At 35.9% G+C, this 27,623-nt stretch overlaps 3 protein-coding genes across 3 annotated transcripts; 1 reads left to right on the plus strand and 2 right to left on the minus strand.

The window, feature by feature from the left end:
* Positions 1-804: 804 nt before the first annotated feature.
* LOC132309528 (uncharacterized) lies at positions 805-2,424 on the plus strand. The gene is made up of 2 exons (XM_059807826.1): positions 805-1,267; positions 1,403-2,424. The coding sequence occupies exons 1-2, from the start codon at positions 805-807 to the stop codon at positions 2,422-2,424; spliced, it is 1,485 nt and encodes a 494-aa protein (XP_059663809.1).
* Positions 2,425-12,982: 10,558 nt separating this feature from the next.
* On the minus strand, positions 12,983-16,451 carry LOC132307013 (protein NRT1/ PTR FAMILY 2.7-like). The gene is made up of 4 exons (XM_059804662.1): positions 16,300-16,451; positions 15,975-16,192; positions 14,024-14,568; positions 12,983-13,949 (listed from the first exon to the last, which is right to left on the minus strand). The coding sequence occupies exons 1-4, from the start codon at positions 16,424-16,426 to the stop codon at positions 13,109-13,111; spliced, it is 1,731 nt and encodes a 576-aa protein (XP_059660645.1). The 5' UTR covers positions 16,427-16,451; the 3' UTR covers positions 12,983-13,108.
* A 3,669-nt stretch (positions 16,452-20,120) lies between these two features.
* Positions 20,121-24,363, minus strand: LOC132307015 (mitogen-activated protein kinase 3-like). The gene is made up of 6 exons (XM_059804663.1): positions 23,968-24,363; positions 23,670-23,799; positions 22,326-22,463; positions 21,878-22,210; positions 21,368-21,551; positions 20,121-20,729 (listed from the first exon to the last, which is right to left on the minus strand). The coding sequence occupies exons 1-6, from the start codon at positions 24,132-24,134 to the stop codon at positions 20,563-20,565; spliced, it is 1,119 nt and encodes a 372-aa protein (XP_059660646.1). The 5' UTR covers positions 24,135-24,363; the 3' UTR covers positions 20,121-20,562.
* Between the last annotated feature and the right edge of the window lie 3,260 nt (positions 24,364-27,623).

The raw sequence follows: 27,623 nt of genomic DNA on the forward strand, positions 1-27,623 counted from the left end.
CAGAGGTTACTTGGGTAAGTGAATTATCTTAGGAGATTTATTGGTAATACAGCTGGGAAATTACATGTGTTTTCCCTACTACTCAAGTTGAAGCCGATGGAAGAATTCAAATGGGATGATACACATCAAAGGGCATTTGACCAGATTAAGAAATACTTGTCAAGTCCTCCTGTCATGATGCCACCAAGGGAAAAATGGCTGATGAAGTTATATTTATCAGCTGCTGAAGAATCCAATAGAGCTATGTTAGCACAAGAGAATGAAGCAGGAAGTGAACAAGCAATATATTATCTCAGCCGAGTTTTAACTCCAGTCGAGTGTAGATATACACCGATTGAGAAATTATGTTTGGCTTTGTATTTTGCAGCAATGAAATTAAGAGTCTATATGTTGCCTGTTTTGGTTTATATTATTTGCCAAACCGATCTTATAAAGTATATGCTATCAAGGCCATTAAACACAGGCTACATTGGCAAGTGGGCTTTGGCACTAATGGAGTTCAACTTTGCATATGTTCCACAAAAGGCAATTAAGGGAAAAGCATTAGCGGATTTTCTTACCGATCATCCCTCGCCTTAAATTGAGTCACAAATATTTGATGAGCTTGACTCAACATCCATATTCATGACTCCATGGACTTTAACGTTCGATGGGTCAAGTACCAGTGAAGGCGCGAGAGCTGGTATAGTTATAATATCCCCAATAGGGAATCAAATTTTGTTTTCCTTCTTTTTGGATTTCAGGTGTTCAAATAATCAAGCCGAATATGAAGCATTAATTATCGGTTTGGAAATCCTACTAGAAATGGCAGTTAAAGACGTCTACATTGTAGGAGATTCAAGTTTAGTGATTAATCAAATCTCAGAAGACTTTAGATGTTTGAATTGGCAATTAAGACCATTTCATTCGTTGGCAACCCAATTGGTCAACCAATTTCACAATGTGACTTTGGAATACAGACTAAGGGCCATGAATAAAAAAGCTAATGATTTAGTACAGACTGCTTCAGGAGTCAAGGTGCTGAGTGGTATAAAGGAAAAGATAATGAAAATTACACGCCGATCTATTCCATCAGCTGAAACAAGAAATCAAGTTATGGAAGAAGTCTTTGCCATTGATATTGCCGAGTTGGATGATGATGATTGGCGAATCCCTTACATCTTGTTCTTGCAACATCCAACTCCAGAAGCCGATCGAAGAATAAAAAGAAGTGCAATCAATTATGTATTTATGGATGGAGATCTTTATAGAAGATCGGTTGATGATGGTTTGTTATTTCAATGCATTAGTAAGTTTGAGAGTTTAAAGATTATGGTTTAGGTAAATGAAGGGATATGTGGAGCTCACCAAGCCGGCATAAAAATGAGGTGGTTGATACGTCAATATGGATATTATTGGCCAGGAATGAGAAAAGATTGTATGACTTATGCAAAAGGTTGTATAGACTGTCAAAAACATGGTCCGATGCAATGGGTTCCAGCAATAAAGATGCAATTACTAGTTAAACCATGGCCTTTCAGAGGTTGGGCTATGGTTCTAATCGGCAAGATCAATCCTCCTTCATCAAAGGGTCATCATTGGATTATTTTAGCTACCGATTACTTTACTAAATGGGTAGAAGCCGAGGAATATGTATCGGTAACTCATAATACCGTTATACAGTTTTTGGAGCGACATATCTTTCACCGATTTGGATTGCCGGAAACAATTGTTGCCGATAATGGATCTATTTTTCGAGCAAATGAAGTATTACAACTTAGCCGTGATATGCAGGTGAAAATGGTAACTTCAACACCCTATTATGCTCAAGGGAATGGTCAGGCCGAGACTTCAAATAAAGTTATTATTGAAATTATTGAGAAAACGATAAAAGACAAGCCGAGGCGTTGGCATGAAACCCTTTCAGAAGCTTTGTGGGCTTATAGAAATTCGAAGCGGACAAGTATTGGGATAACTCCTTATCAGCTTACATTTGGCCATGATGCTATACTGCCGATGGAGTTAAATGTGAAATCGGCAAGAGTAGCTTTACAACACAATCTTATACCTACCGATTACAACAAAGCTATGCTTGCTGAGTTAGAAGATTTGGATGAAGTCCAGAAACTTGCTTTAAACCACCTCATGGTCCATAAAGCAAAAGTAATGAAGGCCTACAACAAAAGGGTGAAGTTCAAGTCATTTGTAGAGGGTGATATGGTTTGGCAAACAATTCTTCCACCTGGAAAGATGGATAGAACTTATAGAAAATGGTCACCCACATGGAAAGGCCCATACTTGGTTCACCAAGTATTACATGGAGGCGCTTACAGGTTAAAAGATTTAGATGGTGAAATCCATGAGAGACCAATAAATGGAAGATACCTTAAAAAATATAAGCCAACTATTTTTGAGCTCATGGAAGAAAAGAAAAAATTCCAGTAACTCAAGATAGTGTGGATTGTATTTTATGCAAGGTATGTAAAGATAAGATTTGCTCCTGTGATAAATAAGTAGTAGCATCAATATATTATGATGGCTAGATTGTTCAAAGAAAACCACATTACTTCCCAAAAGATGCAAATTATTTGAAAATCACATTACAGATCCATAATAATTGTCATGAGATAATAAAAATTCAAGGTTGGTTAAAGTTCTGATGAAATTTTTCAAATTGGACTTTGAAACTTGCCCATGATACTCTGGTTTGATCGAGCTTTGCTTCTGCCTGCTTCTTGGACTGCTCCAACTTTGGCATTTAAGTCTGTTGTGCTTTGAACTTGGGGGCAGCAACTTCTACTTCTTTCTTTAGTTCTGCCACTTTGTTGTTGAGTTGGGATTTGCCTTTTTGAAGCTGAGCTAGTTGTGCTTGAAGTTTTTTCTCCCTTGCATCCAGTTCAGCAGCTTCTCTTTTCAATGACAAGTGCAATTCTTTTCCATTCTTCAAAGATTGAGCAAGCAGTTCTTTCTCTTGGGTTTGAGCAGCACAATGGTTGAGAGCTTGAGTAGACTCGGCATAAGCAGTAATCATGGAAGGGACTTGAAGTTGAAAGTTTTTGAAGAGAGCTTGGTCACCTAAAGAGAATCCTGGGTAACTACTCAAAAAGAACAATGTTTCAGTTAACTCATTTCTGAATGAAGGGGCTAGAGGCAAGTCTTGCTGCACCATTTAGGACAGGATCTTAATGGCTTTTGTTATTTCCAGGGGAGTTTCAGAAGTTTTTTCAGATGGGATTTTAGGATACTCAAGATCCGGTAAGTCAAATACAGAATCAAACAGCGAGTCAAAGGTTGCGAAAGGAGAATTTGGGTTGATATTGACAGGAATGGTTGGAGTAACCGAGTCTTTTTGTACCTAAAATATGTTGGGTTAGCCATAGTTATAATGAGTTTACAGGAACAGGTCATAAAAAACATATATATATATCATCACTTACTTCATCAGAATCTCCAATTTATTCACCAATTAAAGTTGCAACCAGGTTAGGGGAAGACACTGGAGACCTTGGCTTTTGTCCTACTGATAATTCAATTTTGTCTTCATCTTCGACATGATCTGTAGAAATTTCCTGAATTGATTTCTGATCTGAGGAGATTGGAGCTTTCTGCAAATAATGCCGATTTAGTTATATTCAAGGCGTAAAAAAGGTAATATATATAAGATCAGGCAACAAAGAAATTACATTGGGAGATTCAGTAGTAGGTTTCTCTTTCTTGGAGATGACTTCATCATCATCCACTTCATCATCATCAATCAAATCAAAGTGTCTCTTGGCTTTTGACTTTTTGGGTTTCTTTCCCATGGTTTTCCTTCTTGTAGCTTTCTGGAAAAGAAGTTTAAGTAAGGGAATGGTATGCATCAAAAAGGATATATATGATTCAATTAGGAGTATTACCTGAGTGGCCGAAGATGGGGGTATACTTTGCAAAGGAACATAGAAATCAATATGAGTTTCTTTAGACTTGGTAGGTGCAGATTTCTCTGGTACATTGGAATATGTGCCTGGATTCATGTTACCTATTGTTAAGTGATCATATAAACCAAACATCAGTATTATGGAAAGGATAAGGGTAGAAAACTTACTTTGTCGAGAGCGAGATCTGGTCCTACTTGCAGGAGCTGTAGGAGGAGGACGAGTTGGTGCAACATTTGTTACATTCTCTTATTCAAGAGCGGTAGTAAGATCAATGGGTTCAATGGAATCCATACCTTGAAAATTGAGGGATATGAATTTGTAGGAACCAAGGAGAGTGGACACAAGTTGACTGGAATCTACAGTCCTGGTAAAATTGATATATGAAGCCCACCAGGTTTCGAAGCTTGGATCTATATGCGGTTCTTCTAGAAAGGACTTGTACTGAAATTCTTGAAGACGTTGGGTAAACCGATTGGTAACATCCTGAATCTGTTCACTGTTTGAGAGCTTAACCCCCTTATGATAATTCTTGTTGTAAGAAAAATAAGGAGGCACTGGGATCATTTGGGTCAATCCAAATTGCCGAGCTAATTGCGCTGGGTTGTAAAATTCAACCCCATTTCGGCTCTTAGGCAAATTGGGAGCAACGATATTGCAAGGTATATCTCTTGCAATCAAGAAATGGACCCATGAAGTGATATAAAGGTCAATCTGTTTAGGTGAAGACTCGGCAGTAGGAGGAAACAACCAAGATGGAGCTAGTTGACATTTGAAAAAAGGAAGGAATCGGGATTGAGTCCTGATCTTGCATTGATGATAGAAAAATTGAAAACAGTCATTAAAGGAGTGGTCTTTGGGTTTGACTCTAGCATACCCAAATGACAGCAAAAGATCATTAGGGGCAAGCCGAATGGGAAGAGCTAGTTTAGAAAAATATGCATGCAACCAAAATTGGTAAAGCCAAAGTGGTCTTCCAGACCTTGAAAAGTTGGAAGTAATGAGGTCGGACAAGCCTCTATATAAAGAAGCTAAGAGAAACGGAGCTAGTGCCATAGGTTTTCCTTTAGATAGGGTAATGGCCAGTTGGGTAAGGTCCTTGGTGATCTGAATGGCAAGGGCACACAACAAATATCTACATAACCACAATCGTAGAAACCCTATGTGTTGTTGTTCATCTACATCGATCCCTTCTTCCCCTAACATTTCTTTCAAGAAAGGACCATGTGATTGCACATAGGGTTTAGCCCCTTTTTGTTCTGGAAAATAAAATAAGGTCTCTTCATCCTGAAGGAGATAATTGATTTCATCTCCCCCAGGCCTTAACCCCGTTAAAAAATAGACATCCCTCAAGGTAAGAGCCATCATACTACAGTGCAAGTGTAGTGATGAGGTCGGTCAAAAACTGCTCTCCTTTCGCTGCTGATACACGATCCACCCAGTCGTTCCATTGGAGCATTGGTGGATGCCAATTTCTAACAGAGAGAGTTGGTCTGTCCCCTTCCGCTGTCAGATAGAGAGGTTTTGAGAAAGGAAGTTGTTGCTCAGCTTGGGGATAAATCAAGGATAACGAAGGAGGAAATCGATTAAGAAACGCTGGGCTAAGTTCCTTAGCGTTCTCTGTGATATCGATCAAGGTGGTGGCATTCAGGTCGGTTAGGGCTAGGGTTTTGATTACAGATTTTGTTATTTGGGTATGCGATGTTGCTTCGGGAGAGAGAGTTTCTAAAATCAAATCACTTTGCTTCTGTGATTTTGAAGCCATAGTTGCAAGAAGGATTTAGTTGCAGAAAGAGTTTCAGAGAGAGAAGAACTTTGATAGAAAGAGAGGATTTCGTTTGCAGAGTTTCGTTCAAATGAGAGAAGATACGTGTTCTTTGGTGGAAAATAAAAGGATCATCACAATGTAATTAATGACTGATATGATGGGTTAGTGTGATCGGCATTTTTGGGAAATCTACTCCTGATATAACTCAAGAGATTATATGATATGTGTGTTATGTCCCAACGCAATGGGTGTATTCAAATTTTGGAAGCCGAAGGGTTAAAACGGCTACCAAAATTGGGGGGCATTGTTGACACCCATTTTGGCATTTGGGTTGTAGACCCATCTTCGGTCCAATCATGGGTCCATAAACCAAATGTCCTTGGCACCCATTTTGGTAATTGGGTTCTGGCCCTAATTGGATTTGATGGACAGTGAAGCAAGTAGTAGTATGGGCCATGTAAAACCTGTAAAACAATGATGTGCTGGAGGATAGGGCCGAGAGGATAATGGGCTGAAGCATGTGACAATGAGATTGGGTTAGAAGATATTTTGGTAAGCAATTGATTTGGTCTTCGGCTGGGATAATACAATACAGTTAGAATGTTGGGCTTCACACATTGCATGGATTGTTGTTGGTTTGGATGACATGGCAAAAGATGGCAAAGCTACATACAAGGGCACTGCAGATAGGTTAGAAGATATTTAAATTGCAAATATATTAGATAAGAGTTATATATTTATCTTGCATTTAAATGGAATTAAGAGTTAGTATTTAGTTAGGATTAGTTAGATTTGAATAATTATTTGGATGTATTAGAATACAACTAGGATGCTTGTATTTAGGTTTTTGTTTACTATTTACTCTATAAATAAACAAAAGGGTACGCTGAGAAAGAGGTCCAGCACCCTCAGAATCTTTATTATTATTTGTTTGTTTTCTCAAGCTTTTCCAGGAATAGCATCCTTGCTATTTGTGGTTGGTTTGGATGACATGGCAAAAGATGGCAAAGCTAAATACAAGGGCACTGCAGATAGGATAGAAGATAATTAAATTGCAAATATATTAGATAAGAGTTATATATTTATCTTGTATTTAAATGGAGTTAAGAGTTAATATTTAGTTAGAATTAGTTAGATTTGAATAATTATTTAGATGTATTAGAATACAACTAGGATGCTTATATTTAGGTTTTTGTTTACTGTTTACTCTATAAATAAACAAAAGGGTACGCTAAGAAAGAGGTTCAGCATCCTCAGAATCTTTATTATTATTTGTTTGATTTCTTAAGCTTTTCCAAGAATAGCATCCTTGCTATTTCTTCTTTCCTCTTTCTATATTTCTCGATCTCTCGTTCTATCTATTTCTCTCTTTCCTTCTATCTCTCTCTTTTCTTCCTATATCTATTTTCCTCCCATTTCTATTCTCTTGATACGATACTATAATTTATTCTCTATAAAGTCCTTTAATTAGGCAATTTTGAACCCAAAGAGGAATTTTTCTATTCCCTTTTTCCTTACAATCGCCTGAAAGTCAACTTACTCAAAGGGACTAAAGTTGACAATTTATACTTGAACCACACAAGTGGTTCTGGCACACCCGTATTACATCAATTTAGGATCGGCTCTAGCCAGCCGATTTTAGCGTCAACACAACATCACTTCGTTGCACATATAATCAAAGTAATTTTTAATCTTAAGCCTAACATCCAAATAAATCAAATCCTTTACACTTTAACCATATTAGTTTAGTAAAGTACTATTTAAAAATCTAATTTCCTTACATAATTAAAAGAAAATTAATTAAATAATGTTTGTCGGATTAGATCCTATAATTAGGATTAAAATTGAGTATGATACTCTTTACTCACTGCAGCTGAACAACACTGTCTGTATGTATGTATGTATATGTGTGTGTGTGTGTGTGTATATTGGCAAACAAGCAGCCCACTCATCAAAGTGATCGAGTAGCAGCCTTGACAGCAAAATGTACTACAGTACAACATCACTCCTAACATGGCCTTTGGAGAGCTTTGCCGCAGTATAGGGTCTCAACTTGACATTTTAGCGGATAGTGTTTTCCTGGATAAAAATGGAAGGATATGATGGAATAATGAGCTGACTCAAGTTTTGTCTAGTTCAAATTCAATAGGAAAAAAATAAGTAAATAAATAAATAAAACTCAAACTCCACTCGTATATGTGATGTCACCGATGTGTTAGCAAATTTGTCCAAAATCCCCCCTTCTCTCTTCTCTCTCTCTCTCTCCTCTCTTTCTTTCAACTTGATATTTCAGCCTTGCGCACATGCTTCATTTTCTCCTAGATAAAAAAAAGGGTGTTGTGTACAAGTTTCTTAAAACTTGTTTATTATATTTTTTTACTTGAAAATATATGCAGTGTAATGTACATATGAAACTTATCATGATATAAAATACAAAATCATATTAGTGATGATCAGTTAAACTGGACCGAGCCCTACATTACTCAAGTTAGCAACTCATAAATCAAGTTCCCCTATATAATCTCAAGGAATTCTTAATATGAAATCGTATATATGATTTTTGTGTATTTAAAATTAATATGATGTCTTTAATTTAAGGGTTCCCTTGATATTTCAAATCATAATCCCTTAATTAGATCTTTCTTAATTCAATTGAATGTAAACCTGGTATCTATAAATTTTGAAAGTAATATTGAAAGAGTTGTGAGAGTTTTAGCCTTTTTTTCAACATTATCTTATCACAATTAGGCAAGTTTTGAAATTCTTATTCACCAAGAAATTAGTAATTAAAGACTATAAATAGAAATGGGTTTGATAAGAGAGAAAGAAACATGCAAGGGGCTAAAAGGTGAGTGTTGTGAGGAGATCATGAGAGAGTATATGTAATTGATGTTAATATAGACCAAAAAAAAAGGGTATACGGTGTTCTAACAGAAGAGTGAAAGAAAGAAAATAGTGAAATTGTGTGTAAAGTTTTGACATCTTTGGTTGTGTGTGTGTGTATATATATATATATTGAAAGATAAAGGTTAATTTATAGATGGACCAAAAGTGTAAATTGTAAGTTAGCCCAGTGTCACGATCCGATTCCTAACGACGCCATGAGCATAGAAGATACGCATGCTAGTTGGCTAAGAACATTCATTGACTGGGAATGGTTCCAGGGAAGGGGCGTGCAGGACCACAGGATGGTACCTCTTCAGAGTTCAGGCAAGTCGACTCGGTTCAGTTCGAGGTGCTTGTCGCTGGTCGTGGACTTGACTATAAAGAAGGGAGTTGGCCATCCCTGCACAAACTGGTCGAGAGCTGGAGCCGTTCCCCTGACGAGGTCATGGCAGGCCGAAACCAGTCAGCATGTATCTTGGGAGGGCAGGTCGTGGTGGGTGACCAGGGCGCTTGCGCGAGCTGAAGCAACGCCTTGGTGCCGCACGGGCCGTGCCGCTGCGCCAAATCTCTAGGCCCGTGACAGATGGTATCAGAGCAGGACTTGGGGAAAAGCACAGAGGTGTGCCCCCTTGTAGATCCAGGGGTCTTGAGAATGAAAACGGTGCACTGAAAAAGCGTCGGTGGGCAATCAATGCTATTGGAGGAGAGCCTCCATCTCCCCATGAAGATGCGTCCTTTGAAGCCGGAGGGCCGCGCGCATCGGATGGCCGGAGGGCCGCCCGCACCAAAGTTCTTGCAAGTTCAAGAGGCGTGCAAACCGTTGTGAAGGGCGGATATCAAGTCAGCCGGAGGGCGCTTGTTTGCTCGGGGTGTCGCGGAGGCGGCATAATGTGGGGTTGCGTCCCGAAGAAGTGGGCGTCCCTTTAGCCCGAAACCCTATCATTGGGCGAGTGCAGCCAGGGGTTGTACAAGGAAGCGATAGTGGGTAGCGAGCATACCACTTGGAGGAGAGAGACTTTGGAATGTTGGACGCAGCGGAGTCAGCACCGCACTGCGACGAAGGCGTCGCAGGATTTGGGTGGGGGAGAATGTCACGATCTGATTCCTAACGACGCCATGAGCATAGAAGATACGCATGCTTGTTGACAAAGAACTCTCATTGACTGGGAATGGTTCCAAGGAAAGGGCGTGCAGGACCACAGGATGGTACCTCTTCAGAGTTCAGGCAGGTCGACTCGGTTCAGTTCGAGGTGCTTGTCGCTGGTCGTGGACTTGACTATGAAGAAGGGAGTTGGCCATCCCTGCACAAACTGGTCGGGTGCTGGAGCCGTTCCCCTAACAAGGCCATGGCAGGCCGAAACCAGTCAGCATGTATCCTTGGGAGGGCAGGTCGTGGTGGCTGACCAGGGCACATGCGCGAGCTGAAGCAACGCCTTGGTGCCGCACGGGCCGTGCCGCTGCGCCAAATCTCTAGGCCCGTGACACCAGGCTAACCAAACAAGAGACCACCCAAAGAGTACGGGCCCAAAGCCAAGAACAGTCCAAACATGTAAACAAAGGGAAGGTTGAAACATGCAGATAATGCCTACTCCCACTCACCTTCAATTCCAGTTAGGTGGTTTGGCCGGTGGACGAATAACTGATGATGGGAGGTCCCATTCTTTGATAATACGCCTTGCATTTAGTGAATCCGTGAATGTTGTGGATATGAGCTTCAGCCTGATCATTTCTAGTGTTTGATGAAGTAGTGAGTTTTGGGACAAAAACTTCCTCTTAAAGATCCTTCTATTGCACTCCATCCATATATTGTAGACAAGTGCAGCCAAAGCAAGTTTTGAAGCTGAGTTGCTGTAGAATCCTGAACTGCATGCTAAGCCAGTGTTGTGATGCCCAATTGATAAGGTTAGGCCATGAGGATGGTTGGATGTGGAACTCACATCTTGCTTGGAAAAATGTCTACAAGGGTTTTGTGTAGTCACATTCAAAGAACAAGTGGTTGTGGTTCTCCAAGTAGGAGTTACAGAGGGTGCATAGTGTGGCATTGATGTGAGTTGTGCACCTTCTATTGAGGGTTGGGAGTTTCTGTTGTATAGCTACCCACAGAGTGAATGAGTGCTTGGGTATTGAATTTTTGGACCAAACTAAGTGAGTCTAAGGCAGGCTAGGTAGATAGCTGTTAAAGTGCTTCATTGTCTTTGCAATTGAGAATGTTTTAGTAGGGGATGGTAACCAGATAACTGTCTAGCTTGCTTGTGTGGGCATGGCAATGGAACATTATTGGCCTGCTGTAATTGGGGAAGTAAAATGGTGATGGCTGGTGGGAATTGCCACGTTGAATCTGTGGTTTTATATTTTTTTTTTCTTAATATATAACAGTGAAATCTCTCTCTTAATGGATGTAGGTAGCCCAAGTATTATGTAAAATATTGTGTTATGTATGCATGTGTATGATTTGTTATCTTTGTATATCCTTGAATGATGATGATAAATCCGTATTGTATGATGAAGAAGGAATTAAATTCTCAATAAAACCAACCATAGAGTGGGTTAGAGTGGGTTGGAGTAAGCTAATAACCCTAACAATTCAAAAGACGGGTGAGGTGTTAGAAATCAAACCTATCAATTAAATAATTAAAAAAAATCATAATCCAAAATACAAATATAGATATATATACATACATATATACGATATCACATTCAGAATTTCTTAATTCATGCGATTTGATGAATTTACTCCAATAATTCAGTAATTTCATGGGTGTTATAGAGTCTATTTAATTCATTTTTCGAGAACAATATTCTATTTTCAGAAAAATAAAATTTTAATTTGTTGTATTATTTAAAAAGCATTAACTGAAAACTTAACTAAAAAATACTTTTATAAAATTGTCTATTATAATTTTTTGAAAATAATTTGTTGTTTCTGAATGATGGGAACTACTTAAAAATGAACGAGAAGTGCCAAGGATAGTTGGCAGTGCCAATGTCCACCATCATTGTAAAAGTGAGATTACATTACATCACTTTCATCATGGCACTAGTTGTAATTTTTTCAAAAAATAGGATTATTAACAACAGATTCATCATTAAACTCACTCTTAAATATGGCATCATTTTTATAAAAAGCGTACATCACTTTTATTGTCACAATGGCACTAACTGTAAATGTTTTCAAAAACAAGGTTATAAATAGATGTGCGATAGAAAGTCAAAAAAGGAAGAGAATTTTTTATTTTTTTTTTGACCATTGTGGATGTACTCAAAATGAACCAAACAATTATGCAACTTATCAATTCAAATTAGAGGAACAAATTACAAGGACGCGTCCTTGGATTAATAATAAATATATATATTATAATTATTATTAAATTATATATAATGTTTAGTAATTAAAATAAAAAGTATCAATTGATACACAACAGTCATCTTCACGGGTAAGAATTTAAATATTACCGCATAAAAAAAGTCCATTTTTGATAGTCTAACTTTGTAAGAATGTGGTTTTTAATTCTTTTTATTATAGTGTTAAGAAATGATTTTTTAATATACTCTTTTATGATGGGTTCACGAATTACTATAAAAAAAAATAGTGCATTAAATTTTGAATTAAAAGAATTATTTTGAAACAAATAAAAATAAAAAGTAAGACATTTTTTATCGGGCTAATGAAATATTCCATTCCCCCCAAAAAAAATAAATAAATAAATAAAATTAGGGAATGCCCCACGCACGCATAGTGCCCGTGTCCCCTTGTCCGTTTGGCAAAGTGCATCTTGTGTCGTTGTCAAGCCAAGGATTCACGCGGATATCGTGGTTAAGCAATAGCATCAACTACGAATGTGACTTAAAACTTAAAAAGAATTAATGGTTAACCTAATGGGATACAGAGTGAATGGGGAGTGTGTATATGATCTTTTGGATGTGTCAGATCGCCCCAATAATGAAATGGTTTTCACAATTTTCAACCAGCCAATTTCAATTACAATTTCTTTTGCTTTAGAACCTATACGAGTCTATTTACATGGGACTTAAACCCTCTCAAGTACCTCTCTTTTTTTTTTTCTTTTTTTTTTTTTTTAAGCATTTTGTTGCTCTCTTTTATCGTTCGTACTTTAAATTTTTACTTGCAATAGTGCAATTTGCCACTGTGAGAGTGTGAGATACCGTAGATAAGACAATTTGATCATAAGCTCCAATTAAAGTATACTTACCATAGATGCTTGGAAATACGCTCTCTATAGATATCTGACGGAGAATTGGATTGTGCAACAAATTCATATTCCAGCAATTCATCAAAGAAAAATATCATAATACCATACGATTGATCTACAATATCAAAAACAGAATCATAACATAAGATATATATATATGTGTGTGTGCTTCTCACATGCAGTACTACTTATTTTGCTATTTAATGTTGTGAAATCCATCAATGTATCACAAGATGAACAAATTAATATATATATTTACCACTTACTTACCCAAAAAAAAATAAATACAAATATGTATAGAGGAATAGTAGGTAGATACATTAAAGCCCGTTTTGTATGATAGATCAACATCACTTGTGCAAGCTAGAGTTATCATTCTCAGACTTCTCAACATTTCTGTACTTATACAACCCTGCACATACTAGATAATAACCAAAGTTTATCACCCCAACCACAACCAACATCCAATACACATTATCTAGCCTCCCATTATTTATATTATCCGGTAACCATCCGCTAACTCTCCGAACGAAATCAATCACAGCCGTGCTTAAATAGAAACCTATTCCAATAATCATCGCGATCATTGCAGTTGCCATGCTTTTTAACGATACCGGAAATTCTTGATAGTACAGTGCAACTTGTCCCGGGAAATGAAATGCTTCACCAATGCCAACAATAACTAGTTGTGGAAGGAGCCACAAGGCCAACATTGGCACCGTGGAACCGGGCTGATCCTGGAGTTGGTGGGCTCGGGCTATCTCAAGCCGCTTGGACTCCACTATGGCTGACACACCCATGCTAAGTACATTTAGCACGTGGCCGAGCCCGATACGTTGGAGTGGTGTCGGAGATCGACGAGTTAGCTTTTGCCACGTAGGACATAAGCACCAGTCAATGAGAGTGAGAGAGATGGAAGTGGAAATGAATGCAGTGACTAGGATGGACCCGGCTGGGATTTTGAAGTGAGGTCCAATGTGACGGTCCATGGTTAGAGTTTGGAGGACTACTAAGCTGGATTGGACCCCTATTGTGGTGCTTAAGAAAATACCAGTGGACCACAGTGGGAAAATTCTGATTAAGGTTTTTAAATCTTCTACTTGTTGTACAGTACATAGCCTCCATGTTCTTGTGATTTTGCCGTCTAATTGTACATCCTTTTCTGTTTTCAGTGCTGCGCGATTTAAGTACCTACAATAGAAGATTGTTACATATATATCTTGAAGTGTGATTTAAATACTAGTCAACAATGTATATATGCTTACTTGAAGCTTTTAGTTGGTGTTGTTGGCATCATGCCTGTGTTCCCATCAAGCTCAATATTGTAATAATCCTCACTTCTGGATGAAAGCAATATCTTCCTCTTTCTAATGGCGGCAATGAAAACCCGAGCTAAATCCAAGAAAGGGCTCCCTTTTGGCTTAATATGACGATAATAACGGCTTCCCAGAACAAAAATGGCCAAGCCAATTGCATTGGCCGCGACACACAGACCAAATCCCATTGCCCAACTCACATTATCCTCAACATAGACAATGACTGTTGAACTTACAACTGAAGAAATGTACAAGGTGAAGAAGAACCAATTAAAGAAGATCCCGTGATGCTTGGGATCATCAAATTGGTTAGCTCCCATCGTTGCTATGGTGAACCGTGTGCCCCCAACGCCTATTGATACGAGTGCTAAAGCTGCATATAGGACTGCAAATTGGATTTTCGATGGGGTACTTGTGCACAAGATTGATCCATTTCCACATGGTGAAGGTCTCAAGGAATCGAGTGTCGCGGTGAGGAGGAAAAGAACCGTGCCCTGCAAGTGCAGATGTTGACTGCTGATCAAAATATGTTACCGTGGTTGTTTTTTTTTTTTTTTTTTTTTTTTTTTTTTTTTTTTTTTTTGGTACAATAACATTTTTGAATAACATATACTGTGGATCGGCCGAACTACTAAAACGAGTTGAAAAAAAAAAAAAAAACTTATAGAATTTTAATAAGGATGATAGTTAGCTACTCACTCCTATTTGATCCAATAATAAAATAATACATTACATTTAATAATAAAATAATTCACGCTTAAAAGCACAATATACGTTTATTCAATGGTTAATCCGAAAAAACAGAGAAATGTGTGAATTATTTTATTATTAAAGGTGATGTGTTATTTTGTTATTGGACTGCATAAGAGTGAATAGCTTCATCCTACTCACTGATGAAACTAAAATAGAGGCTTTTAATAAATTAGTTCTTAATTATTGGCAGTTTCATGTTTAATTTGGCTTTTTTTATCTCTGGAACATTTATAACAAAGTGAATTATTAATTTTTTCGGTAAATCACAAAGTGAATTATTATCCTCTCATATTTATGGAAAAAAGAAAATGATATTTTAACCGACGTATTTGACCGATTACTTTGGCAGAAACTACGTGACCTGCCCAGCTAGGCCACTTTCATCTCTTTCTCTCTCATCGCTTTTCTCTCCTTTATTTTTTTTTCTCATTGTATTTCTCGCATAATATTTCTTTGAAATTTTTTTATAGACTATGAAGAACAATATAATCAAACAAATAAATACATATATTTACCTTTCAAAAAAAAATTTACTCATATGATACAATATATATAAATATATATGAATATGATATATGATATGAAGTTGCAACCATACTTTAAAAATCAAAAGTTCTTTCTCTCTTTTTTTTTTTTGGTAATTAAAAGTTCTTTCTCTCTTCAAGTTAAGATGGTAAAAAATATTGTTTGAAGTGACGAAACGAAGAGGGAGAGATTTGATAACTATAAGAAAAGAAGAACTTGGCCAATAACTTGGGGGAAAGATGAATCGACGGACGCGCATATTGTTTCTCCTTTTATTTTCTTTACTTTTTTTAATTGTTAAAGTTGTTTACCCTGGACTGCCATGTGTATTCTGTCAAACTAATTTGCCAAAATCATCGACCCATCTATCACTACTCATGAAAAAAATATGGAGTAAGCTATTAATTTTCAGATTAAGAACTCAAAAGATATTCTTAGAAGTAGTGAAATCAGTTTACTAAAATATTGTTATTAATTTCTTAAAGCTGCTTCAAGATACGGCATTAAGGGGACAAACCTAGCTTATCTTTTTTTTAGTTTATCAAAATTATAATTAAATGAGCAATATGATGACAATATTATAATCCCTCAGAAACTGATATATATTATTGCCACCGCTTACCAGCAAAGAGATTAAAGAAGAAATGGAGATGACAGAGAAACAGCCTAGAAAAGAGTCGGCAAGAATGGCTCCGATGACCGGAAATAGACTACTGCAACCATTAACAATGTTAGAAACTTGAGCAGCATCAATGCTCTTCACATTAAATTTGCCAATAAGATAAACAATAAGATTCGCGGTCACACCACCAGCGGCTAGTGTCAAGCCAGTCATAGTTGCTGCAATATTGAATAAAAAGACCATGTAAAAATATGTCGGTGCAACATAAACACTCACACACATGCACATAGTTGAATAATATGAGATAAGACTAATTAAGAGAGACCTATGATGAAGGGGAAGGTGATCCAACCGCCTCGTTTGCTACCGGAATCTGACATCTGCACTTCTGAATCGCCGGAGATTGTGTTGTCCAAGTTGCTCTTCAGCTCTTGTGACTGTGTAGCTGCCATTACTGCACAACTAAATTCATTTAATGAGTAGGTCTTCCCTTTAATATATAACGTGAGATTACTAGCCCACCACTGATGGTGCATCTTCTCTCTTAGTCAAACCAAACATTCACATGGTTATTTAAATTCTGGTGGTTGTGCAGCAAGACCAACAATGCCACTCAAAAATTTGTATCTAATTTTTTTTTTTTTTTTTTTTTTTCTGGACGAGAAGTGTTAAATACGAATTATTAGATTAGTAAATACAAAAAATTCAAGGAGCACTAATTTATTGTACAACCAAGTATCTAGACCTCATCTGGATTTGAAAATTAATAATAAGATTTTTGTGAAGGTCAAATGCCTAATATCAACCTATTGTTATGTTTTATTTTTTTATTTTTGATTGTGATAGAGGGTCCCTCAAACCCCTTCTATCAAGGACTTGAAGTCTCGCATTTAAAACTAAATAATAGTAAATCGTGGGATGGATGGGTGCATGCATGACAAGGTCTAACAATACTGCCAAATTTAGGCATGTGACCCCTTCTATGAATATGTAAACAAATGGGGTCTACCATGGACCATATGGCGGTAATATTAGGTTACTTAGTATCACCAATAACTTGTACCTTGTATATATTATAAAGCCAATCAATTGTATCTTGAATATATTATATATATAAAAAATATATATATATGTAAGTGGTGAATTCAACCCTCCGTTGCTCAAAGTTGATCAACTCATATAGCTCATAAATCAAGTTATACTTGTTAATTCACACACGAAAACTTAATTCTATGACGGTATATATGTTCAGTTTTTTTAAAATAATTTTTCATTTTAGAGAATTGAAAATAAAAAAAAACTATACAAAAACTTGATTAGTTGTATAAATTGTCTTTTTATAGTTCAAGATGTTGTGAAATCCAAACCAAACAGTCTTATAATGAGATCTTTTCATCTTCTTTTTTCATTTTTATTACTTTGAAAAATTACTACCACGTCCAATTTTTCAATTTTTTATTTGAAAGATGATGATTTGTAAATGGGATCCTCCACTTATATATATTGTGCATAAATAACTAATCAGAAATATTCGGTTAAATAATTCATTACAACAAATCAAGTATCATTACTCTTAAATTATATATCCAAACTCCAAAAATAGAAAAAATAGGGAGGGATGTCTTTTTGGTTTGGTGCATTTTTATTAGTTGTGAGACCAGATATTCACATGGATATTGTGGTTGCGCAAAAAGATTATTGATGAATGTGACTTGTAATTCAAATAAAAAAATATGGTTGACCCAATGGGAATATATGTGTGTGTGTGTGTGGAATATTATAATATATACTCCAGAAGCAGAGTGACAGGAGTCTGCATATTATAATGGTCAATTATTGAAGTAACATGCCTATCAAAATTGAATAAGAGAGACTGAATATTAACATGATCTTCTTGCAAAATTTCATCATATATTCTTTGTATACAGAACGACCTCAACAACACCAAAAGAAACTTTCTATTCAAACTTGTGAATCAAACTAAGAAACAAATATATGCATATGTGGAGACTTAAACCCATAGAACTCTCAAAATCAAACCTGTAATTATGCCGAAAGCTTAAAATGTTAGAAAACGAATTTAACAATGTAAGCTCCGGTCAAGTGACATATATGCATAACCTTTTTCACTTTATTTTGGTCTAAAATTTTAGAACTTCTTATTTGAACAAAAACTACAATTACATGCAGTAGTTTAGATTTGTTTTTAAGTTTTTTCTTTTCTTTTCTTTTTTTCTCTCCCTTTTGGTATGTAAGCAATTCTATAAAACTAAAAGAAGGCTAAAATTACATCTTCTCTAACATTTTAAAACATTTGAATTAAAAATATGCTTTGAAGGATTTAACATTTTAGTATTAAAATGATTTGTTTTCAGGAACTGTTTTCTAAAAACTCATTTATAAAAATCCCTGTTTTTAAATAACTATTAAAAATTGTTCTCTAAGAATAGTTTTCTGTTTTCAGATTTCTTGATAATTATTTTCAAAATTACAAACCAAATAGACCCATAGTATTTTATAATTTCAAAACTGCTCTTAACAATTAAAAAGTGAAAATTGTTATTCCACTCATGTCCCATGTAATTAAAAAGGTATAATCCTATCTTTTCTTTTCTCTCTTTTTTTTTCCAAATAAAAATATTATTTTTTCCTTTCTTTTTTCTCATATCTATCCAAACATGATTAGAGAGTATTGTTATTCTTTCTTTTCTTTTCTTTTCTTTTCTCTCATAACTAATGTTATCATTTCCTTTCTTTTCTCTCCTATTTATCAAAATGTAGCCTGTGTATACTTTACACATCTAAAGTATACTTCGCATAACATTTTCACCCATATTTTAAAAAGTGTGCTATTAATTAACCTCCTTATTCTTTAAAAATTGAGCAAAAAGATCCCTCAAATTACTTTCTACAGAGTTTTGACATAAAGTAATGTTATAATAGTCATTTTGCCCTTTTAATCTTCCGAAAATGCCTAAGAAGGTGTGTATGCTAATAATCTTATATTAGACGGGTGTTAGGTACATATTAACTATATTTAATCCACTTTTAAGTCTTTTCCCTCACCTTTCAAAAAGAAAATAAAAAATCTCTATATATTTCCCCTAACATTGTATTATCTCTCTTTCAATCTATACTGAAAAAAAAAAAAAAAAAAAAACACCGCATCACTGCCCTCTACTTTAAATTTTCACGTGTATGTAATTAATTACATAATAACAAACGGGTGTTCAATCTTTATTTTAAAAGAAAAACAAAACAAAACAAAATAAAACAAAAGGGTGTTCAATCTCCTTAGGTGTGTTTCCGTATTTTACCCTACCTTAGGGATGTAGTCCTCTTTCATCATTTCACAAAATAACTTTTTTAAAAAATAATGTGCTAATTGTCTCCATAAGAGTAATTTGGACAAAGTCTATTTTAAATGTGTCGGGTGAGACTTATTTGTACAAATTGATATTTTTAAGAGTGTTTTCTGCACATAAAGGATGTGACATGTACAGATAAACATACTATAATAGGAAGTTATTTGATAAATCTTCCTAATTTGGTTTAATTCTTTCTTTAATTGTGTTGAAGGTAGAAATTGGTGTCTGTATATTATTAAATCTATAACTTCTAATCTATTTCAAGATGTGGGACTTCTTTAAATTTCTAATTAACAATTCAATTGGCTTGACAAATAGTATTAAATGTGAGACACAAAATATCTATAGATGCAAGTAATCATGTGGCCGACGACCATATTTAGATGCCAACACGTATATCATTTAAATCTAAGTGATCCTTATCTGGGCCATCCGCGCGGAATAAATATTAACAGATATAAAAGTTGTTTCAAAAGCCATTTCTGAAAGTAATTTTTTGTTTGTATCTCAAGAGTTGCTAATGGGTACACTCAATCTTCTTGCACTTGCAGTCATGTTATTAATTAGAGTATGCCATGCTGTACAATTGAACTTCAATTTACAGAACTTCACCTTTGTGTCGGTCATCTTATAAACTTTGACAGATTTCGGTTCACTTGAACAAGAACAAATTGTAGAACATAACTGTTTGGAAGGAAGCTAAAAATAAATAAATAAAATCAAGAACATAACTTATTATACTCACTAAAAAGTTATATCTCAGTTACACTCGATCCAATTTATGGTTAAAAAATTGTCAAATTTCAAACACTATCAGAACAAATTATAAAATCAACCAAAAAGAATTTACAAAGGAATTTGAAGGTTATGTGGTTAAATAGAACTTGCAATGGGACTGGCCTAACAAATCCAGCATCTAGCCAAGTACAACAAATGGGCAGTAGGAAATCAATGAGGCATGATGATCTTAAGTATCAACTGTTGTTAGTGCAAACTAATAAGTGTGTAAAGTTCATGTGTGTTTCAATCACGGCCCTCCATGGCTGTACAGCTGAGGATCCTTACTCCTTTTGCTCTGATGCTTGCATTATTTCAGTCACAGCCACAGCCATCTTGTTCGTTGTGAGGCAGAACTAACTGCAAATCGATTTATCATATATATATATATATATATATATATATAGGAAAGCCGCCATTGATGCTTTTTCTTTTTTGGGGTATTATGCATAATATGGATTGAGTGCCAAGGCCTCCTGATAAATCATATCCTTCATTTGCTCTTCTCCCAAAGCTTGCTCAAAATCAAAGGAGAACGGCTCTGGACAGACCGGTTCATCATCTCTGTCATGTATGTTTGCAAGGTAAGGATGGGCTAATGCTTCTTCAACTGCATCCACATACAATTAAATTTTGTTTAGATGACAATAGTAATAATAATACTGTTGTAATGTGAACAGAGCATATGACAATTAACTTATATACTATTTAAGAATGGTGTACATGGCAAACGAAATTATGGAGAAACAATTATTTATTAATTGACCAGAGCTCATTAGGTTTTGATCTTAGCAAATCATAAAATGGTATATCTATTATATGGATCAAGACCATTTGAGATCCAGTCCTTCCTAGAAATGGATTGAACTAAATTAGATATGATAAACAAGTGTGGTCTCGTACTAACAAGTTGTTGGAGATGGTGGTGGCAGTAATGAAGACGTATTCTTGATAGTCATGATGAGACCTTGACGGTGGCAACATTTAGGCAGTGGTGTGCTGGTGGAAACTAAGAAATGAATGTTGACAACAATTCTATAGGGTGAAATTCTCCACTTCTATGTTTAGATCAGCCTCAGATATAGAGAGAGCAATGAATGATGGCTTAAATTTAGTAAATCATTCTCATGCTGCCAACTAGTGGAGACCATTAAACACCAACATCACATAACTAACACTAAATAGCACTTCAAAATTCAAATGTGTCTCAAGAACATCCAACTAGCTGACATAGAATAGTAAAGTTACCTGTAATTCTTTTAGCTGGATCAAATGTCAGCATTTTATCCATGAGATCAATGGCCAATGGACCAATGTGTGGGAAAACCTTTGCCAATTGCTGGCGAGGATGTTGGGGAAGTTGGCGTATATATTTTCTTGAACCCTCATTCCGAACAAACCCGAGATCAGATTCAGTGGGTGTGCCAAGAAGCTAAAAAATTTTAGAAGAATGCATAAGTAGTCATCAGATGAAGGCCACCACTGGAAATGAGTTCTTAATTCAGTCATAAAATCACTTAGAAGAAAGTGAAGCAAGATAACTGTCACAGTAAGTTATACTTGCATCATTTGATGCGATCGTTATTTTGTGAATTTACATCAATTTGATCCTACTAGAATGTCATTTCCCTAATGTCTATAAAATAATCAAATTTCTGGTTATTGTATTTGATAGTATTCATGTATTGGATAGCATTCGAAGTCAAAAAATGGTTAAAAACAGAATTAGTCATCTCTGTTGCTTAAGTTGGGTCTTACCTCTGTCAATAGGCGGAACTGATGCACATGATCTTTGCCCGGAAAGAGAGGTTTTCTATTCATAAGCTCCATAAAGATGCATCCCACAGACCACACATCAATTGCACCAGTGTAGTTTGAAGAGTTCAACAATAGCTCAGGTGCCCTGTACCATCTGGTGACAACATATTCTGTCATGAAGTCGTTCTCTGAATTTGGCCGAGCAAGACCAAAATCACAAATCTTCAAATCGCAATTTGCATTCACCAAAAGGTTGCTGGGTTTCAAATCTCTATGAATAACATTTGCAGAATGTACATATTTTAGTCCTCGAAGGATCTGATACAAGAAGTACTGCAAGGATCCAATTACAAAATAAATGTCATTTTTCTTTTCTTGGAAAAATTAAGCTCATAAACTAGAGTGCTGAATTGTTATATAATGCGAGAACTTGGGGTAAAATATATACCTGACAGTGCTCCTCTGATAAACTTTGTTTAGATCGAATTATTTGGTGAAGATCGGTGTCCATGAGTTCTGTGGTAATGTAGACATCAGAAAAATCCCTCCTTAGAGGTGGAGGAATTACATCTCTTATGCTTATGACCTGTTTTCATCAATAAAAACAATAAATTCAACCTCAAAAAGGAAATATAAATAAATTATAAACTTCAAAACTGAACTTTCTTGCTAGAAATCTAGCTCATAAACACTAATTACAATACTTGCTTAGTTGCTTTCTCAAAAAGACTAATATAAACTTCAAAACTGAACTTTCTTGCTAGAAATCTAGCTCATAAACACTAATTACAATACTTGCTTAGTTGCTTTCTCAAAAAGACTAGGTTCAAAATTATTGGAATAATTCCTTAAAAGGAAGAACAAGTTCTTTGTTCCGTCTTCGCAAAAGTTCCTTTGACTAAATGTTTATATGTTAGTGGAGTTGATGAACTAAAGTTTCAAGAATGATTGTATGCATGTATGCATAATTCAAAAAGACTAACAGGGGCGTTACATAAAAAGATTAATTCATAATATTGATTCTTGACAAATGGTTCACAATGTAAGCTAGTCATATTAATGAAGTTGGCAAGACTAACTGAAAAAAGAACACTGACACCGATGCTTAGAACCTTTGATGGAAGAAATTAAGGGTGTGTCCCCGTGTCCCTTGAATTTGAATTACCACTTGATCGGAGAAATTTTCCGTCTTTAATGAAGCTACTAAGAGAATGACAATCATCCCCCAGGTGAAATTAAAAGGTTTGAATGTTGTCATAAAATGAGACCTAAAAATGATCAAATACAAGAAAACTAAACATGGTAAGCTCTGCTATTTTTCCCCAATAATGCATTTTAAATTGACAAATTTTCGCTCCAAAAACCATACAAAGGGAAAATGGCCAGTGTGACCCCTTCAAATTTAAGGGAATGCCATCCCAAAAGTCTAAAACGAAAATAAAATGTAATTATTTCTGTTTTTTCTTCCTACAGAAAAAGAGAGACAACACATACATGTACAAACATCCACCTACTAAAGCTTTACCAATTTTGGGTCATTATAATTTGGTTTGCCACAATTTGAAATTGATGATCTAGACCTATTAAGTATGCAACTTCAATTGCTAAAAATTCAAAGAACTGAGCAGTAAGATTGTGACTAATTCTCTTATCATTTGGCTATTACTCAAACCCTTCAATCCAAAAAAACAAATAAAAATTAAAACAATATTCTGTTTTCAAATCTTATTGGACCAAACTCAATTAAACAGATGAGAAATAGAAATTGAGTAATAAAGAAACAAACACTTACATTTTCATGATTCAAATGTCGAAGAAGCTTAATCTCCCTCAGCGTTCGCTTCGCATCCACGTAACTATCAAAGGCATCCGCTATCTTCTTGATCGCAACCATCTCGTTCGTCTCCGAATCCAAAACCGAGCTTCATAACAAAAAGAGGAAATCAATACAAACCTATTCACGAATTGTTACTCACTCAGTGATAAACTAATCAGAATCAAAATTAAACTAACCTATAAACTTCCTCGAAATCGAAGCATATATATATATATATAATCAATCGATGGAAAGGACTGAAGAGATGAATTACCAGACGATTCCATAAGCACCGCGACCAATAGGCACGATCGGAGACCTGTACTTCGATGTGATCTCGAAGCAGTTGCCGGTAACGTTGTACTGAATGAACTGGCCTCCGTGAGACGAAGCTGCCGGAAAGTCCGGGAATTGACCGCCGGCGGCGTTGACATAAACCATTGCCCCTCTCTCTATATATGTGTATAATTAATGTGTTTCTCTCTCTAGAATTTATGTCTGTGAATCTGATGAGGAGAGATGAAGTTTTGGAAGTGTGTTTATAAGAGACTCTTCTGAGCTTAGTTTGGGGTTACTACTGAGCTGGTGGAAGGAAAGAGATGCGAAAACGCGGCAGGACGTGTTTGGACGAAACCCAAAGTATGCATGCTCAGGGTGTGTATTTTTGACTTTTGGCAACTGTTTTATTTTTTGACATCGTGTGAAATAATTGATTAGTTGGAAGATTTTTATAACTCCTACAAATTTTGACTTTGACCACTTGTTTTGCTTTTTCATGTAGTTCCTACATTTTGACCACTTTCTCGGGAGGCCATTTCAAAGACCATCTTGAAACTTTTCTTGCTTTTAGAAACAAATTTTTCTTTATACAAAAAAACATAATAATAATAATAATAAATAAATAAATAAATAAGGAAAATGGCACTTAGGCCAGTGTCTTAGTCGAAGCGTTAGGTCTACTCGAGTCCCTCTCTAAATGCATCTAAGGGTGAAAAGATAAAGATTTAGGTTGTATTTGATTATTTAATTTAGAGTTTAATTTTGAATTCCGAATATATTCGGAACTTATTCAATTAAGTGTGTTTGATAAAGTACTTTAAAAGAGCTATTTAAAATTTAGTAATTTTTTAAGTTACAAAAAATTTTAAAAAATATCACTTAAAATGAGATAAATTTTTTTAAATGTTAGAAATATCACTTATCACTGAATGCTGAGCACTGAAAATTTAAAAAGATATCAAAATTATTTATTTCTTAATGACCACTTGAATACTTAAGCACTTAAAATTCATCTTTTAAAATATTTAGTACTTAATTTTTAATTTTATTAAATAACATCCTAAACGCAACATTTTGACAAGTACTTTGGATCTAAATAATTTAATTTTAAAAAACATACCTACATAGTTCATAAAACTTATTTAGTTTCTATACTCACAAATCCATAAGGGGTCATTGTCCATCCAAGTGTGTTTAAATTAGGCAAGTAAACTTTTTACATGATTTAAGCTCGTTTGGATTGCAAATCTCAAAAGGAAGTGTCATTGTTCAAAAATAAAGTAATTTGTATCTATGCGTCCTTTTGTCAAACACAAGGAATGTTGTTGTACTTTATACATGCACTTCATAAAACTTGCCTACATAATTCATAAAACTTATTTAATTTCCATACTCACAAATCCATCCATGTGTGTTTCTTAATTTATACTCTACTGAAAGATTTGATAGAAAAATAAAAAGTTGGGTTCGAACAAAGGCATGATTCATGAGTTATAAAATTAAATTTCAAACCATCTTATATAAAGCATTGCTCAAGCTGTGAGGAAAAAGAAGAAGCCAAATGAAACAATATCAGATATATTATTAAGACAGAATCTACATGGAGTTCGTTTGAATTGTTTTTTAACAGTTTAAAATAATATTGCGTTTATATGAGTTTAGCAGAGCTCTCTCCAATTGGTTGGCTACAACAGGAATTGTTCAGGCCGAATTCTTTGAGCAAGTCAATATTTTAAGGCAAACTGGCCGAAAAAATAATTAAAAAGTTGGTTGTATGTTGATGCTATAAAATTAAATTATAAAAACAAAATAGAATAAATTGCACCGACACTTTTAAAATTTTGGTCGATCGTCATTTTGCTAATCGTCAACGTATTGTTTTACATTGACATTTCTTAAAATTTCAAAATCATATTTATCCTTAATTATTTAATTAAATTAATTTCCAAACATATCAAGCATGTTAATAGACAAAAATAACCGGGTAATACCCTCTCAACCACCACTAACACGCACAACCACAGCCACAACCACACATACCGCCACCGCCACTGCCACCGCCCACACACACACCGCCACAGCCACAGCCACACACACACACCGCCACCACCACACACCCATTGTCACACCCACTGCCACACCCACAACCACCACTACGACACACACCGCCACAACCACTGCCATACCCCCATACACACCACAACGCCGCCACACCCACACAATAGTACAATACCACAACCACCACCATACCCAAAGACGAATTCTAACAGTAACAGTGCAGAGAAGAGAGAGATCGTCAAGATTGTCGACGTTTACATGGGATAGACCAATCCTTGTCGTCGACATCAAAGTAGATGGCGTGTAGATGCATACGCTGCCAATAAAACTCTGTAATGGCGTAATAGAACTCTGTAATGGTGAACCGGACTCCGACCTCAAAACGGCGTCGTCATAAAGGATCCCGCTAGCTCTTAATCAAAACATCAGCGTCCCTGATGTGACACTTCGCCGAGACTGAATCGACGTCGATGAGTTCTGGAGAGAGTTGGAACGTGAATCAGTTAGCTCTAGCCACCTACACTTCTCCAACCTCATCAGCCAGTTGATATAAATCCTTTTGTTGTAGGTGGGTTTGGATCAGGAGGGCCATGGTGGGACTTGAGATTCGACGGAGTTTTGGAGCGGTGAAGACCAAAGTGGGAGTTGGTGAGTTGTTTTCGGCGTCAAAGCCGTCGAAGCGTCAGTCGGCAGTGACAGACGAAAGAGGTGGTGGCTGACGGATGAGAGATGTGGTGCCCGACGGATGTAGATGAGATGAGTGCAGCATCAAATTTTTAGAGGGTGGGAAATGAAGGTGATTTTGCTGGGTTATATTGGTAAATTAACACTTTTTATGTATTTGTTTACTAAGTCAGAGTGTTAAATGGTCATTTTGGAGGGATGTGTATGCAAAGTTTTCAAACATAAGGGGGTGTTAGGCCGATGGATGTAGATAAGATGAATACAGCATCAAATTAAGTGCCTACCGCAGGAGGCGCTTCGCTTTCCGAGACAAGATTCTCAACTCAATCGGTATTTTTCTTTATTATTATTATTATTTTTTTCAAGGCAAGAAAAAAACACACCATCATTTTGAGGACTCCATGCCTCCAAACCTGGTCAGGTAGCTACACTCCATAATTATCAAGCATCTATTTTAGTCCAGCTTCTCAGTATCCTTGAGAGCTATAAATTAATTCCGAAAGGCAATCTACAGCTAAAAATACAAGGCCATACACAATCAGCTATAAAAACATCTCAAAGATCCATTAAAATTTACCAGAATAACATTTCCGCAAGTCCCAATAACATTGGGTTCCAACGTTACCCTAATCCTTGTTTGGGTTGAACTTGAACTTGATACTTCAAGCTGTTCCAACTTGACACTTCAAGCGGTTCCAGTGATAAAATCGCTTATACTTTCATAACATGCCACTTACTAATAAACACATAGTCCCAAACGTTACCCTGAACTTGATACTTCAAGCTGTTCCAGTGATAAAATTGCATATACTTCATAACATGCCACTTACTAATAAGCACAAGCACAAGCACAAGCACAAGCAGAGATATATATATATAGAGAAAGAGAGAGAGAGAGTAGAGAGAGAA

This window comes from Cornus florida, unplaced genomic scaffold, assembly GCF_030987335.1.
Source record: "Cornus florida cultivar Cherokee Brave unplaced genomic scaffold, ASM3098733v1 CherokeeBrave_3.0.0_Hap2_Chr05, whole genome shotgun sequence".
Classification (NCBI taxonomy): Eukaryota; Viridiplantae; Streptophyta; class Magnoliopsida; order Cornales; family Cornaceae; genus Cornus; species Cornus florida.

What these genes read in the sequence shown, in the direction of transcription:
- LOC132307015 (XM_059804663.1), bottom strand. Translation starts at nt 24,134, where the DNA reads ATGGTTTATGTCAACGCCGCCGGCGGTCAATTCCCGGACTTTCCGGCA. An exon ending in AGTTCCGCCTATTGACAGAG is followed by an intron (nt 21,552 to 21,877) that starts GTAAGACCCAAC and finishes AAAATTTTTTAG; the next exon opens with CTTCTTGGCACACCCACTGA. An exon ending in TCCAGCTAAAAGAATTACAG is followed by an intron (nt 20,730 to 21,367) that starts GTAACTTTACTA and finishes ATGTGGATGCAG; the next exon opens with TTGAAGAAGCATTAGCCCAT.
- LOC132307013 (XM_059804662.1), bottom strand. Translation starts at nt 16,426, where the DNA reads ATGGCAGCTACACAGTCACAAGAGCTGAAGAGCAACTTGGACAACACA. An exon ending in CACCTTCCCCTTCATCATAG is followed by an intron (nt 16,193 to 16,299) that starts GTCTCTCTTAAT and finishes TCAATATTGCAG; the next exon opens with CAACTATGACTGGCTTGACA. An exon ending in CTTCTTTAATCTCTTTGCTG is followed by an intron (nt 14,569 to 15,974) that starts GTAAGCGGTGGC and finishes CTGCACTTGCAG; the next exon opens with GGCACGGTTCTTTTCCTCCT.
- LOC132309528 (XM_059807826.1), top strand. Translation starts at nt 805, where the DNA reads ATGGCAGTTAAAGACGTCTACATTGTAGGAGATTCAAGTTTAGTGATT. An exon ending in TAGAAGATCGGTTGATGATG is followed by an intron (nt 1,268 to 1,402) that starts GTTTGTTATTTC and finishes ATTATTGGCCAG; the next exon opens with GAATGAGAAAAGATTGTATG.